This window comes from Capra hircus, chromosome 8, assembly GCF_001704415.2.
Source record: "Capra hircus breed San Clemente chromosome 8, ASM170441v1, whole genome shotgun sequence".
NCBI classification, from domain to species: Eukaryota; Metazoa; Chordata; class Mammalia; order Artiodactyla; family Bovidae; genus Capra; species Capra hircus.
This window is the reverse complement of record NC_030815.1, coordinates 82,458,124-82,473,348: the sequence shown is the minus strand read 5'-3', so window position 1 is coordinate 82,473,348 and position 15,225 is coordinate 82,458,124. Positions and strand designations below refer to the sequence as shown.

General features: G+C 35.0%; 1 protein-coding gene across 2 annotated transcripts in view; it reads right to left on the bottom strand.

Moving 5' to 3' along the window:
- ERCC6L2 (ERCC excision repair 6 like 2) overlaps window positions 1–15,225 on the bottom strand; it is a 152,374-nt gene that overhangs the window by 25,947 nt on the left and 111,202 nt on the right. For both annotated transcript variants that reach the window (XM_005684146.3, XM_018052475.1), the window contains exons 15-17: window positions 13,702–13,782; window positions 11,160–12,312; window positions 5,464–5,618 (exon numbers count right to left, since the gene is read on the bottom strand). In XM_005684146.3, coding sequence (XP_005684203.2) covers window positions 5,464–5,618; window positions 11,160–12,312; window positions 13,702–13,782 — 1,389 coding nt within the window. The remainder of the gene's footprint in view (window positions 1–5,463; window positions 5,619–11,159; window positions 12,313–13,701; window positions 13,783–15,225) is intronic.

The following is a 15,225-nucleotide window of genomic DNA, read 5'->3' as shown; positions in this document are numbered from 1 at the left end:
TTTCTTAAAGTAACCTACAAAATGCCAATCTAATACAAATACGAGAAAGAGAAGTTCTTACTAAGACAACATTTTGTATTTACAGTACTCTGAACAGTGCTTAAACCTGCACTGGTTATATAAAAGACTCTCTCCCCCATGTCACCTCCGCCCCCAGGCTGACAGCATGCTTAGTTCTCTCATTTACACCACACTGCAGTAACATAAAGAAGGGTTTACTATTAATCCAGGTTTTACTACAAAGCGACCCGTTATTTCTCTGTCAAACATTGGCAAGAGTGCCAAGTGTCTGTCATCCCATTCAGGGGATTAAGTCTTCTTTTATAGTCTGATACTTGTACCAATTTATAAAAATACAGATATAGTTTCTTCGAGTTGGTCACAGTCTATATTTTGGCTTGGATTCAGGCAACAGAGGTTGACTATGACAGCTGGCAGGAAACTGAGGGGAGAATACATCCTCCCCCTTTCAGTCACCACATCTCAGTTGCCATAGTGATTAATCCTTAATTGAATGCTGTCTTTGTATAATCTTTTCAGAAAACTTTAAGTAAGCTTAAGTTGAAAACATAACAGTTGACTGAAAAAATGAGGTACCACATCACACAGGTATAGCTAAGTTTTATGACAAACTTCCATACAGTAGAAGAACAAGTTAACTTTAATAAAGGCACTATCCATTCCTTCCAGTGCTTAAACATTCCTGTTTGGTCTAAGCTTAAACCTAAATCACACAGGTTTTCCCTCTTGTTATCAGACATCTTATCTTTTAAAATAAGCTGGTCTCAGAAATGGTTCTGAAATATCCAAGCACAACTGAACGTAAAGCAAGTTCTTATTTTACATAGTTTTGTACTGCTACACTAAACAGGCATAATTAGAAATTTAAGGTTTTAATTCAACACATCAAATATGTTCTGTAAGTAGAAATTAATTTATAAAAGTATACACTGTAAGAAACCAAAGGAAATATGGGAAAGACAGTATACTTTAGAACTTTTCTTAATATATGGTTGAATTTGATTTGATTCATAGCTTTTGCCATTTTGGTTTCTAATCATTCCATCAAAGGACTGAGAAACTCTGAAAGACTACAATATGTTATTTATGATTGCAATGTACATTATTTCCCCTTTGTAAGTTTTTCATTTAGTATATTCCTTTGCAATTTAGTTAAAGGTTCTCACTTAGACTCAATTACAGTATTCCTTGGGAAGTAAAATACTTGCATATTGTGGCCACTGTCAATCTTGTGTTGCCTTCATACAAATAAATAGGACTTATTTTGTTTTCTCAGGAACTGAGGCAGCACATCTGCATCTGGTGCAGACACAAACACATACACCGAGAGACCACACACAGACATAACACACACATACACACACACACAAACTCTTTTCAAACACAAAGGTCTCTAATAAATCTTTGATGACAGACATGAAGCACTCAAAAGAATTCTCAGTAAATCAAAAAGATTCTGGCTGGAAACCCTAGAAGAAAGATACTGTACTGGAGCTGGGAGGTCTAGGGATATTTGGAGATTTCAGAAAGAAGAGGGTTGTCAGTACTTCTAATACGATGGCTGAGCCTTTTTGCCTTCATCTTTTTTATTTACCTTTAGTTTATTCTCTTTTCCTTCCATAATGGTTTAAAAGTTTTTTTTCTAGACTGCAACTCCATCATTGCCACCTATCATCACACAGCAAGCTGCAAAACCTCTCAGTGAGTGACATACACATCTCTAACCAAAGATGGTGGTGTGTTTCAATGATTTACTCATTAAAGGTGTTGAAGTATCATCAACCAGATATGATAAAATCAGTGGCTGTGAACAGTTTTTTCCTTAGAAATTCCGTGAATGACTTTGAAATGTCATCAATATTTCAAATCATCTTTACAAACAGTTTTAGTAAAGAGATACTACCATCATTCCATCTCACTGACTTTATTAGTTTCTAGTTTCCAGAAGAATTATAACGAAGAAAACCCAGAGTACTACATATAGAGACGCAAAACAACTAGTTTGATGGCAGAGTGCAGTCTCACTCATTTGAATGAATGTTGGCAGCCATGGAGATATCATGAATTAGAAGCAATCACTTAAACTGATGAACCTAAGCAGAAACTAGATCTATCAGCTCTAACAGAAAAGTCACTAATAATTTTCATTCTAATACAGAAAAGCCTAAAATAAAATATAAATTATAAAGCACTGAGTGACTTTGTTTTCATAAACAAAAACTAAGTCACATATAAAAATCTGAAAAATACTATATTAATAGCATAAGCATTCTCAGTTTTCTATTTAAAAGGAAGTTCAAAGCCCCAAACGGACTAGCACCACTCATTCTTTTACTTATAGTTAAATATGATTGCAGGGCTTCCCCAGTGGCTCAGTGGTCAAGAATCTGCCTGCAATGCCCGAGATGCAGGTTTGATCCCTGGGTCAGGGAGATCCCCTAGGGGAGGGCATGCAAACCAATCCACTATTCTTGCCTGGAGAATCCCATGCACAGAGGAGGCTGGCAGGCCGCAGTCCATGAGGCTGCAAAGAGTCAGATATGACTAAACCGACTGGGCACGCAGGGCACGCAAGACTGTTTATAGATTATTTGTCCTTGTTGATTTTCACCTTCTAGGGAAGTTAAAGACCTGACATCAGTCTTATCCACTGGGTGCAATGACAATATTTACTATTCATTAACTGCTTACTTTGTGTCAGATACCGTTCAGAGCATTTTATAGGCATTACCTCATTTAGTCTTCACAAGAATCTTTTGAAGTAAGAAGTATAATTACTTGTATTTTAAGCATAAGAAAATTGAGGCAGAGAAGGTAACTAACTTTTTCATGGTCACAAAGGAAGTATGTATCAGGTAGTTATAATTCAGACAGACATCTGAATACATTCCACCTCATAGACCAGTTATAACCATCAAAATTCCTCTGCCTTGAGAAGATTACAGAGCTCAACAAATTGTAGATGTCTCATTATATGAATTCTTTTATTTACTTCTAAATAAACTAAAAGGAGAAAAGCATGAGGTATGTCAGGGTCTGGGTTTCATGTAAAAAATACAATAGGTTTAGTTTTCAACACTCGTGAAAAACTTAGAACATCCTAAGTATGTATGATCATTATCTATTTTGAAAACGGATTTTCATATACCAAGACCTTTCTTTTTATGAATCTATCTATTCATTTATTTAAATTTTTACTGGAGTATAGTTGATTCATAATGCTGTGTTAGTTTCAGATGCACAGCAAAATTCACTGCTGATTCATCAATTATACATATACACATATCCCTTCTTTTTTAGATTCTTATCCCATATAAGTCATTACGGAGTACTGAGAGAAGTTCCCTGTGCTATACACTAGGTCCTAATTAGTTATCTATTTTATATATAGTAGTATATACCCAAGATCTTTCTTTTTTGATGGTAAATTTATAATACTGTCCTCAAGTGGTTGTTGTACATAAATAATACAATACAGCTTTCAAGATGCTGAAGTACAATGATACTATTAACTTGATGTATTAAATGATATAGGTCAAATCTGAGGGATTAAATCTTACTGTCAGAATTTTATTGTAACAAGTATTGATTTAAAGAAGTCAGCTGATGAAATGAGTATGCTTATACAGACTGTCCTTGCCCTGCTAGCACTGGTGGCATGGGATTGGCCTTCCAGCTTAATGGCTTTAAAACTTCCCTGCATATTTTTTATACCCACCATGAATCAGTCATTAAACACTAGATTTCTTCATATTCCTTGAAAAAGTTCTGCTAAATTGGTCTATGTGTGATGAGGGAGATACACGGCCTCAAAAGGCAAATCAGAAACTCCAGGGGCAGGCTATTCCAATTTGTTTCTCCTGGCAAGAAATGCCCCTCACTCTGAACATCACTGTGAAGAAACAAGGTTTCTGATGAGATTGTACTGTCCATCTCAAGAATGTTGAGGCTAAAAAAGGTTGAAAACTATTTGTATTGCTAATGTAAAGATGAAACTCCCTTCCCACCATTCCCAATATAAAAGCAAACTATATTTCCATCAGTGGTTTCCTGGTGGCTCAGTGGTAAAGAATCTACCTGCAATGCAGGAGACATGGGTTCGGTCCCTGGGTTGGGAAGATCCCCTGGAGAAGGAAAGAGCAACTGACTCCAATATATATGACTGGAAAATCCCATGGAGAGTGGAGCCTGGCAGGCTACAGTCCATGGGGTCGCAAAAAGGTCGGACATGACTTAACAACTAAACAGCAACAACAAAAAATATTTCTATCCTGTTTGATTTTACAACTTTCCTTATGAAGGTTCCAAAGGGACTTTTTACTGCTTCTTGGTCCATTTTGGGAGGTATTATATGGCTATAAATTTCTTCCCTGAGAAATATTTAAATAAGCTAGTGACCAATATCAGTTAAATCACTGTATTAACATATACTATAGAATTTGCCAAGTTTTCTGACCTTTCACATTAAAGTCTGTTTGGAAAAGAGCATGGTTTTAATAAAAGGCATGGTTTAAAAGAAAACAAAAAACTAATAAAAAAAATTAGCTGTCTGTTTAAAAGATTCTGATATGCTCATTTTAATATAGCAAATTTCTGGCAAACCCAGCACATTTCTGCCTTTTTCATATAGCTTCTTCAAAGTAGTACAACTGTAGAAATGCTATTTACAGTACTGCTTGAGATATGGTATACTCCTAGGTAAAGTGAGAATATAAAAAAGTAGCATACTTGGGTTATGAAAGTGCTTTTATATGATTTGCATTTTGGATTACAGCAAAAAATGCTAAAAGCACAGCCTTTCAAAGCCCAATATTACAATAACTCTAAGATATTACAAGACAATGTGGTCAGTCATTTCAGTTGTGTCCGACTCTTTGCGACTCCATGGACCATATCCTACCTACGGCTGACACGACTGAGCGACTGAACTGAACTGAACTGAACTGAACTGATGGCTGATTCATGTTGAGGTTTGACAGAAAACAGCAAAATTCTATAAAGCAATTATCCTTCAATAAAAAATAAATTAATTTTAAAAATCCTTTTGTTAAAAGTACAAATTCTATATGTAGTTTTTTTTGTGTGTCTTCATTTTAGATGAAAAATTATAGAAGAAATCTAATGATACTCTTTCCTTTTTCCATATGAGCAGGAGTAGTTTTGGTTCTGATGAAAATCATTCCCTCAGAGTCCTCATTTTTGGCAAACATTCACTAAAGAAACTATTAAGCAACTCAACATTATTAGGCATTTAGATACAGATTTGTCTTTTAATATAAACCATTTTGTGAATACAATGCCCCAAATAGTATTTTGCTTTTTACACTTATTTGTAAGTCATTTATAATCCTGTTGGTACTTTTGAGGGGGTACTTAGAGAAGATCCTATTGAGGAACTTCGGTGAAAATGATGTAAAAACTAGAGGTATATTATCTTCTTACCTTAGAAGTGCAAACAGCTATGTTAGCAGGAAGCTGAGAAAACTGCTTCAGTTCAAATACATCACGTGCTGCCCACCGACTCATGTGATTTTCAGCTTTGCTTGATCCAATCACATTCTGGTTTGAGTGAATATAAGCCACTTCCTGAACACCATCTAAGAAGTAATTGATGTTTATTAACTGATGTCTTATGATGAAACAATATAGTTCAAGATACACTTTTTTTTTTTTTTTCTTCTTTTTTTCTTTTTTTTTTTTTCTACATTTTTTTTTTTTATATTTTTTTTTTTTTTTTTTTTTTATTTTTTTTTTTTTAATTTTAATTCTTACATGCTTCCAAACATGATACTCCTACAACATTCTCTGGTCATCCCATGCACCTGCCCAAGCAAGCTGCACCTACGTCAACATGACTGCGATTCAATTTACATGACAGTATACATGTTAGAATCCCATTCTCCAAATCATCCCACCCTCTCCCTCTCCCTCTGAGTCCAAATTTATCAGCAACACATTTAAAATAGGTTATGCTTATTTTATTTTTAATCCTCAAGAAAAACACTGAGTTTATATGTCAATCAATATTCTTTTTAAAAAATTGAAAAGAGTTCAAATATATTTTTAAACTCTTAGGTTAACTTAGAAATGACTTTTCCCTCTCATATAAGAATTTCTGATATCAGGTAACAATTTTTAGATTTAAGCGTGAAATGAGGAAAGTCATTGTAGAAGGTTGTTTCTATGAATTTGTCATCTCTGTTGCTGTAAAAAGAATGTTTACTAATTTAAAAGCAGTGCTAACCTCATTTGTTCCTTTAAACATGTACTTGATTACAGTTATGAAGTAGGAGCATGGGGTTTATGACCAGGGAGTTTTGTTTGGTCAGCTTTGTTCAGTTTTATTGTTTGTAAATTGTCTTTTTTGTACATATGCCCAGAGATTGTCAAGATTTGGAGGTTTTTAGGAAATGAAAAAAATTAACTTATAGCTTTTATCTAAAAGAAGTTTAAAAATGGCTACTTTTTTTTTTTATTGCTTTGCTTCTAGGCACCTATAATTTACTTTTAAATTGTGGTCATTAAAAGAGAAGGCTAGAATTGAAGTCTATAAAACTCCCTCAAACACCTCTGACAGTGAACCTCAATTATGCCCTTCAACACTTGTGCTTTTTCAGCCCTGAAACTCTCTCAGTCAGAATTGCCAATCATGAGAAAACAAGATGTTGTTAACTGACTAAAAGAGCAACCAAGATAATTTTCTCCTTAAATTCTGAAATATCAGTTAGGGGGTATATAGCAACAGTTTAAAACCATCCAAAGAATTCTTCTGGTAAAAAATTGACTCAGTATTCTTAATTTTAATCACATATTTCATACATTCAAAACAGGTTCCACACAAACTATTACATCTTTTATATAGTAAAAAAGAAAAAAAGACCCAGCTTGGCTGCTCTTTAAAACAGAAGTTCATGCAATAATTCTTCAAACCTAAAATCTAATTGTTGCACACAAACCAAAGGATAGTCCAGTGTTGGTATCCCCTACTTCTTGAACATTTCCTTTTTACCACTTAGCTTTTCTGAAAGACTTACATTAGTATCTGTTTTCACTCTAACAGAAAGAAATCCAAAGAGGATTTTCACTTTTATGAAAAAGGGCAAAAAGCACAACAGTGTTTGTTTGTAGCCAGACCTTAAAGAGGCAGCATACTCCTCGGCAGCAAGCATGGCACTGCGAAGCTCCTTTACCAGGAACAACACTCAGTATCTCAGCATTAAGCCATCAGAACTTTGAATTGTGTTGGTGAGTATCTGTGTTTTACCTGGATTTACCTCGTGCAGCCATTAACAAGATTTATCCTAAGGTAAAGCTTCTTTGCTTTACGCCATTTATGAAGAATTACATAAGGAGGCTCTACTTTTCCATAGCAGGGCAAAATATGTATGTATCATAATGAACTTTTAAATGAAGACTACTAAAAACCACAAAAGAAAGCTTGTTTTGTCAAACATAATTATTAAGGTTTCCACATCAAAATATCAGATTCTTTCTGGTGATTTTTTTGGGGAATAAATCAAGACACTTCTGAAAGCAATGCTGACTCAAAAATCACTGATCTGACTGTCAGCAGATGATGGTAAGGGGAAGCAGTTTTTCCAGCTTTCTAAAACATGAGAGCAGCTAGACTGCAAAACCAAAAGCCAAGGACAACACTTCCAACAAAGTTAGATGACAAGACATTCCTACTAGCTCTGAAATATAAGAAGCTAGGTTCAGCTCACTAGTAGCCACACACTCTGTAGGCATCAGGGCTTGTGTGAAGGAAAAAGGAAGGGGCAGGGTGGCATCTGATGGATTTGAGAACAGGAGATTCTAGCACAATAGGCTACCTGGAGATCAGCAGCTATATTTGGGAAGATGTTCCATTCTCTAAAGCTGAGTACAGAGTACACGGGGCTTGCCTAAGGGGCTAGGGCAGGCTAGCCCTAAGGAACTCCCCAAACTGACCCCCTAGGGCTCCCAGACCAGGGTTAAATAAGAAGGAAAACTGCTGGGGTGAAGTAAAAGTGAACAGAATAGGAAGAACAGGAATGAGGAAAAGAGATGGTCGAGAGCAAAGCAGGGGAAATGGTTAGAAACAAGAAATCCCAATACTGTTTTGAACACTATGCAAAAATTACAAATATGAATCTCTGTGAAATTAGAAAAGATTCCTAAATTCTGCCTCATTTTAAAAAATTCAGGGGAAAGAATTTGTATAAAAATGAGCAAAGGGTCAAATCTCATAAAAATTATAATGGAAAAGAGAATAAGCAGCAGAATAACATCCCTAAATGCCAGAAAGACAAGCTTACAAAACAAAATTGTAACTAATTTCAAAATTAGGTAAAAGACTTCAAGAAAATGGTAAAACATAGGAATCAGCAATAAAAATCAGACTTTTAACTACAAAGGGCACAAACTGTTATTAACAAGAATCTCAGAGAATATTACTCTCATGAGTACTTTACGGCATCTACTAGAAATAAGAGATCTATTAGAATATAAGCTTTAGACAATCAAAATGACTATAGAGAGACACTGACATGAAGACAAATGAGAAGCATTAAATTTATAGTTACCTGCAAACCAAGAATAGAAGTCTAAGAGGAGAGAGTATAATGCAGTGTATTCTGACAATGAACACATAACATATCCATTTTAAAATCAGGGAGAAATGGGAGAGCATATGGATAGTCTGCCCCAAACATTAATGGTTCCAGGAATCACACTACAGTAGTATTGATATTTTTATTATTTGACTTTTGTGTAATATGGATACAAAATGAGTAATTATGGGATATTATAATTAAATCATTCCCTGTATGATTAAGAACCAGGATTATCAGTAGAGAAGAAAAAGTATGTAAATATGATAGAGAAGAGATTAAGTAAAAGCTTTAGGTGTACTTAGTCACTCAGTTGTGTCCAACTATTTGTGACCTCATGTAAACCACCAGGCTCCTCTCTGTCCATGGGGATTCTCCAGGCAAGAATATTGGAGTGAGTTGCCATGCCCTCCTCCAGGGGATCTTCCCAACCCAGGGATCAAACCCAGGTCTTCCACATTGCAGGCAGATTCTCTACCATCTAAGCCACCAGGGAAGCCCAAGAATATTGGAGTGGGTAGCCTTTCCCTTCTCTATACCCTCCAAATAAAGAATAAATATGGAAGCATGAAAATGAACTCATGAAGTATTTATCTCATATATAAAAATATACTTCACACATATGTAAACTCACATATACATATATATATACACACACACACACACAATTTATAATAAAATTTATCCACTGAAAAGATCCAGAAATAATAACTAAGCAAGTAGTAGCAATGATCATTTCTAGCACCAGATTGTGGTCTTGAAACACACTTTGTCACTAGAAGAAACCCAGACTTCTTAGAGAAATGACTGATTTTAGGTCTGAGGCAGAAAATGCATGAGATGACCCTGGAGTATTGTGTAATACTAGATCGCTTTCAAAGAAGACTAGCATCACGTCAAAGATCTAAGGACTCAAAATGCTCATGTTTAAAGGCTCCCATGTCCAAAGATGGGAATACTGAGCCTCAATAATGGTACTAATTAAAATGAATTTAGACTCATTAAATGTGCTTGAATCAATCAATTCACAATGATTTTAAGAAAAGAAATTGAAGGATGACTAAAAGTTGGTAAAGAAATTATTTTTCCTACCTTATCTACAAGAACTGTACCACTGGGTAAGTAATAGTAGATGAGCGGAAGTACTGCCTCACAAAAGCATTCTAACAAATGAAGAAGAAATGAGAAGTAGAAACCATCATTGTGCTACTCTGAGTGAATAAATGGCTGCTAAGACCATAAAGAGACAAACCAGCAAACATTCTGTCAAACACTAACATTCAGAAAACTAAGATCATGGCATCCGGTCCCATCACTTCATGGGAAATAGATGGGGAAACAGTGGAAACAGCGTCAGACTTCATTTTCTGGGGCTCCAAAATCACTGTAGATGGTGACTGCAGCCATGAAATTAAAAGATGCTCACTCCTTGGAAGAAAAGTTATGACCAACCTAGATAGCATATTAAAAAGCAGAGACATTACTTTGCCAACAAAGGTCTGTCTAGTCAAGAATATGGTTTTTCCAGTGGTCATGCATGGATGTGAGAGTTGGACTATAAAGAAAGCTGAGCACAGAAGAATCGATGCTTTTGAACTGTGGTGTTGGAGAAGACCCTTGAGAGTCCCTTGGACTACAAGGAGATCCAACCAGTCCATCCTAAAGGAGATCAGTCCTGGGTGTTCATTGGAGGGACTGACGTTGAAGCTGAAACTCCAATACTTTGGCCACCTGATGCAAAGAGCTGACTCATTTGAAAAGACTCTGATGCTGGGAAAGATTGAGGACAGGAGGAGAAGGGAACGACAGGATGAGACGGTTGGATGGCATCACCGACTCAATGGACGTGGGTTTGGGTGGACTCCGGGAGTTGGTGGAGGCCTGGCGTGCTGCGGTTCATGGGGTCGCAAAGAGTTGGATGTGACTGAGTGGCTGAACTGAACTGAACTTTTGTCTTGCCAAAGGGACTGAACCTGAATTTGATACAGTGTCAGAAGCCAACTGCTCTTTTTCAGGAAATACAGTGGGTTGAGCAATGTGTTCACCTGCACCAATAGCACACAATCAGCAAAAGACAAACTGCAGAAAATAACTGGCATGCTTTCTTCAACAAAGAAATCATATAAAGAAGGGGGGAAAAAAAGAAAAAAATCATATAAACTGTAAAGAATGAAAGGGATGGAGGAAGAATCTTATAAACTATATAAAAATTTTTAAATGAGACTAAACTATAATGTTATGGGTTATACATTGTATCAAATGTATAGACATTTGATAAAACCATAAAAATGCAAAAAAGTTAAAATAATTAGTTTATAGTGATTCAGATGGGCTACATAGAAGGGGTTCTGATATACATGACAAACTTCTCTATCCTGATCTAGGTCTTCCCTTTATCCTGCCACTACCCACTTCCTCATTTGTATCTCAATATAGCATCTCGGTTGCAGAGTTAATTCAAACTAATTTTCAAGCATCTCTTAAGAGCTATTTGATTGCATACAACAAATATGTAAAGAAAAGTTTTAAGAATGGATTTGCAGTTACCTAAAAATTTATCCATTGATTCACATATCCGATTTTGATTGACAATGCTCTCATTTGAAAATTTCATTGGTTTTCTTGGTATGAAAGTGCTATTTCTTTTACGGTTAGTTAATTTTGAAGAGACACTGATTTTATCTTTTATAGTTTTTGGTCTGTGGTTTTGTTTAGAGAAACTGATGTGGCCAACAGATAAATTATCATCTGAGGATGAAAAATCATCAATAGTCTGAGAGTTACAATCTTCATCTGTTGCACACCGTTGGTTTGCTTTCTTCATTGTTTTTGGAAAAGTGTAAAGTTCCCTTTTATTTTCCTTTTTTCTCTTAAACCTCAGAGAACTAGTAGCTCTTTGCTTTCTTACTCTTGACTCGCAGAAAACTTCAATGTCATCAGATTCATCACTAATATCACTACTATCTTTTCTTTTTGTATTAGATTTTAGGGTCTCAATCTCAAGATTTAATTGTTTTGAAATTAGCCCATTTCCTCTGACATTGGTCTTTGTATCATCACCATTATTTTTTATATTTACAGGATTTTCTGATTCAGAATCTTCAGATCCATCCACAGGTGGCTTAAACCTTATATTCTTCTTAAGGAATCTCTGAGTTGTATACTGTGTGGGAAAGATGATATCACTATCTTCTGATTCTGTGACATTCTGTAACATGCAATGGTGGTCAACTGTGTTTTTAAAGTTCTTCTCATCATCAGATTCAGAAGGAATATTCTCTTCTAAAATTTTCTCACTTTTATCTAAAACACATTTTCCATTTGGATTTAGGACATTAGCTAATTTCTGATGTTTCAAAGTACCAAGAGAGTCTTGGCTCTTCTGACAACCAGCATTTTTGGCTTCTGTGGAAAAGCATGTGGGCTGTTCATCAGAACTTTCATTGTCAGAGGCAATATTTTCATCACCATCCTCAACTGTTTCACATTTTGTCTCAAATAATTTAGAGAAACCACACTGGAGTAGGCTAAGCTGCCCAGGAGAAACTGAAGCTTTCCTTGAGTCAGATGCTTTGTTTTTAGCAGTCTTTGTCACTGAGTTGCTCACTGATTCATCTTCACTAAAATCACTGCAGAGATCACACGCTGCTTCCGCTAGCTGTTCTGGACCTCTGTATTCCGGACCGTCAGGCTCCCTCGCCTGTAGAAGAGGCAATGACAGAATCATTAGAAAATGTCAGAATAATGACATCAAATCTATTACATTGCAAGGGAATTAAATTTGGGCAGATAATTTATATACAAGTATATCACTTGGTTTTTTCTAAAAGTAAAACATGTGGTAAACAAATATAAAGGATTTAATATTACAGTCTGGTATACTCTTTTCAAGTTGAATAACTTTCCGAATAAATAAAAGTCAAAACTAGAATATAAAGTGGTCAAATTATTCATAAGGAAAACACAGAGCAGAACTGTTAGCTTCTAAGATGCAGAGATTGAATCTGGCCTTAAAGTGAAAAGCACATAACCTGTTGCTTACTACAGTCCAGCTGATACTTTCAACCATGCTTTAAAAACAAAACAAATGTGCAGGAGTTAAAGAATTCCCAACTAGAAAATATTCTAGTTCATTAAAAATAAGATTGGACAGGATCTTGACCACCATAAATAAATAAAATATTGAAGCTATTTTGAAGTAAAATTTATTACAAATTTAAGCCTAATATTTATTTTTCTTCACATCAATTAGAGATAAATATATTCTTCAGTTTCTGTAAACTGAGGTTTTATTAGTGAAAGATTTGGGGAAAGTATTATCCGATAATCTGGTAATATTTCTGCCAACATTTGATATTCATGTATTTCTATAAATTAAAAAAAAAAAATTCACCACATAATGGGTGATATAAATTTACAGGAGTGTTACAAATTAATAGCTATCACTGCATATAGTTATCATAGTTACATAATATACTGCTGTATCATATGGATATTATATCATAACAGCTAGTTATCATGTAGCCCACTATATCTTTGGGCTACTATAAATTTAGAGTTAAATTCTTAAAAGAAAAAAGGCAAAAATAGCAACAGCAATTAAAATTTTATACATATTCTTTACTTTTAAAAAGGCTTTATGATGGCAACATAAATTTCTGTAGAATGTGAGATGACAAACTACTAAAACTGTCACAAGACAAAGGATTCAAATATCTGCTTGAGTCAGAGAATGAGTTTGATGTCTGGATTTAATAATATTAAATATATACTGATTGTGATTTTTCCATTTAATTTGTTGCTTATGTTAGACTGGTTACCTACACAGTGCATTTATTTCTGAATTTGTAGTTTGGTATAGTTAAAATTCCAGTTTGGATGTAAACACCTGAAGATTGCTCCTGAATTTTTTTAATGATATGAAATATTAGCCTAAATTATTAACTTTACTGACAGTCCTCTAACTTTGTGTCCCTGACTTTTTAAAAAGCCATTTTCTTTACACATTGAAAAATGAAGGAAAAAGAAAAGAAAGTTAAAATCATTATGTACATGTTTCCCAGGAGCTCTAGATTAAAAAATTGCTTACTGTTTCTAGTTTGTGTACTGGAGTTTCCTCGTTCAACCACGTTGTAGCTGTCATGATCCCAGCTTCCACCTTGCCTTCTCTCTACAAAAAATGCAAATCACTGTTTAATATATAAAGTAGAAACAACCAGATAAACTACAGCAATGGCATGATAAAACTTAAGAGTTAGGAGAACTGAACACAAGGAATTCCCTGGCAGTTTAGTGGAGAAGGGAACAGCTAACCACTCCAGTATTCTTGCCTGAAGAATTCCACCGACAGAGGAGCCTGGCGGGCTACAGTCCATTGGTTAGCAAAGAGTCTGACATGACTGAGCAACTTTCACTTTCTCAGTGGTTATGACTCTCTCTGCAATTTCACTGCTGTGGGCCTGGGTTCAATCCCTATCTGGGAAACTAAGATCCCTCAAACCACATGGGGTGGCAAAGAAACAAGTAAGTAAGTAAACTGAGTACAGCTTGCTTTAACTCTCTAATGCTATTTTTCAATTTGCTAATTCAGGAATTCATATAATTCTTAGATAGTATAGAGGCACTGTGGAAATCTGCTGGGCCCATAAAAAACTCATTCTTATCATAAGCTTAGTTTTTCAGATAGAAAATTAATATAATTTTTCAGCAAACTCCACTAAAAGCCCTAGTAGGGAGGGAAGGTGAAAAAAATATTAAAAATTTACCCAGTAGTGATAGCCTATAATAACCATGTCTATATGATAACTATATAACTTGGTATGTAATATAATATTTATATAATATTTATTTATATAAATATTATATAGCATTGCAATAACTCTAAAGATACATTATCATAGAAAATACTGGGTATTGGGAACTTGATATTTTAGCTTATGTTGCTAGTGTGCTTATATTTCATATTCATTAAAATATGTTTATTGATTTCTTCAGTGAAGTAGATATGAAAATGAAAATATCCATCTTATATAAAACTGAAAAAAATCTTAATATTCTAAGAGGCTAGCTACATCTTTTAGGAAAAGTATGCTTTTACAGCTTTTGGTATATCATTTAGCAGAGATATTTAATGGCCTAGATTCCAGAATACTAAATTCTTCTTCAAAAGGAAATACATTAATTTCTCCTTTCAAGTCTATCTCTTGATAGACAAGGGGAAATAACATTATCATTACCAGAGTTACAAATATCAAATTTATAAATACACCAGTGTTCATAATTTACCAAAGATATGGTTCCAGTTACCTGGCACCCAAGGCAACAAGTGAGAATCTCTCCTACTGAATTTGAAAGAATGATAGAGTTCTTGAATAAGCTCTTTTCTACCAAAGCCCAGAGGCTGTCACGTTAAGGGAGTGAGGAGCCTCCTTCCTAGTACTCCTTTTTTCCTCTTCAACAGAAGTCAAATATGATAGGTGTAACTGACAGCACCAGAATTCTTCAAGCTGTCAGAACCCCTCAGTGACAGGTATATGGCAACTCCAGTCTTCTGCTGCTTAGTCCAAACACCCTAGTGTACATGCACGTTAAGTCACTTCAGTCATCTCTGACT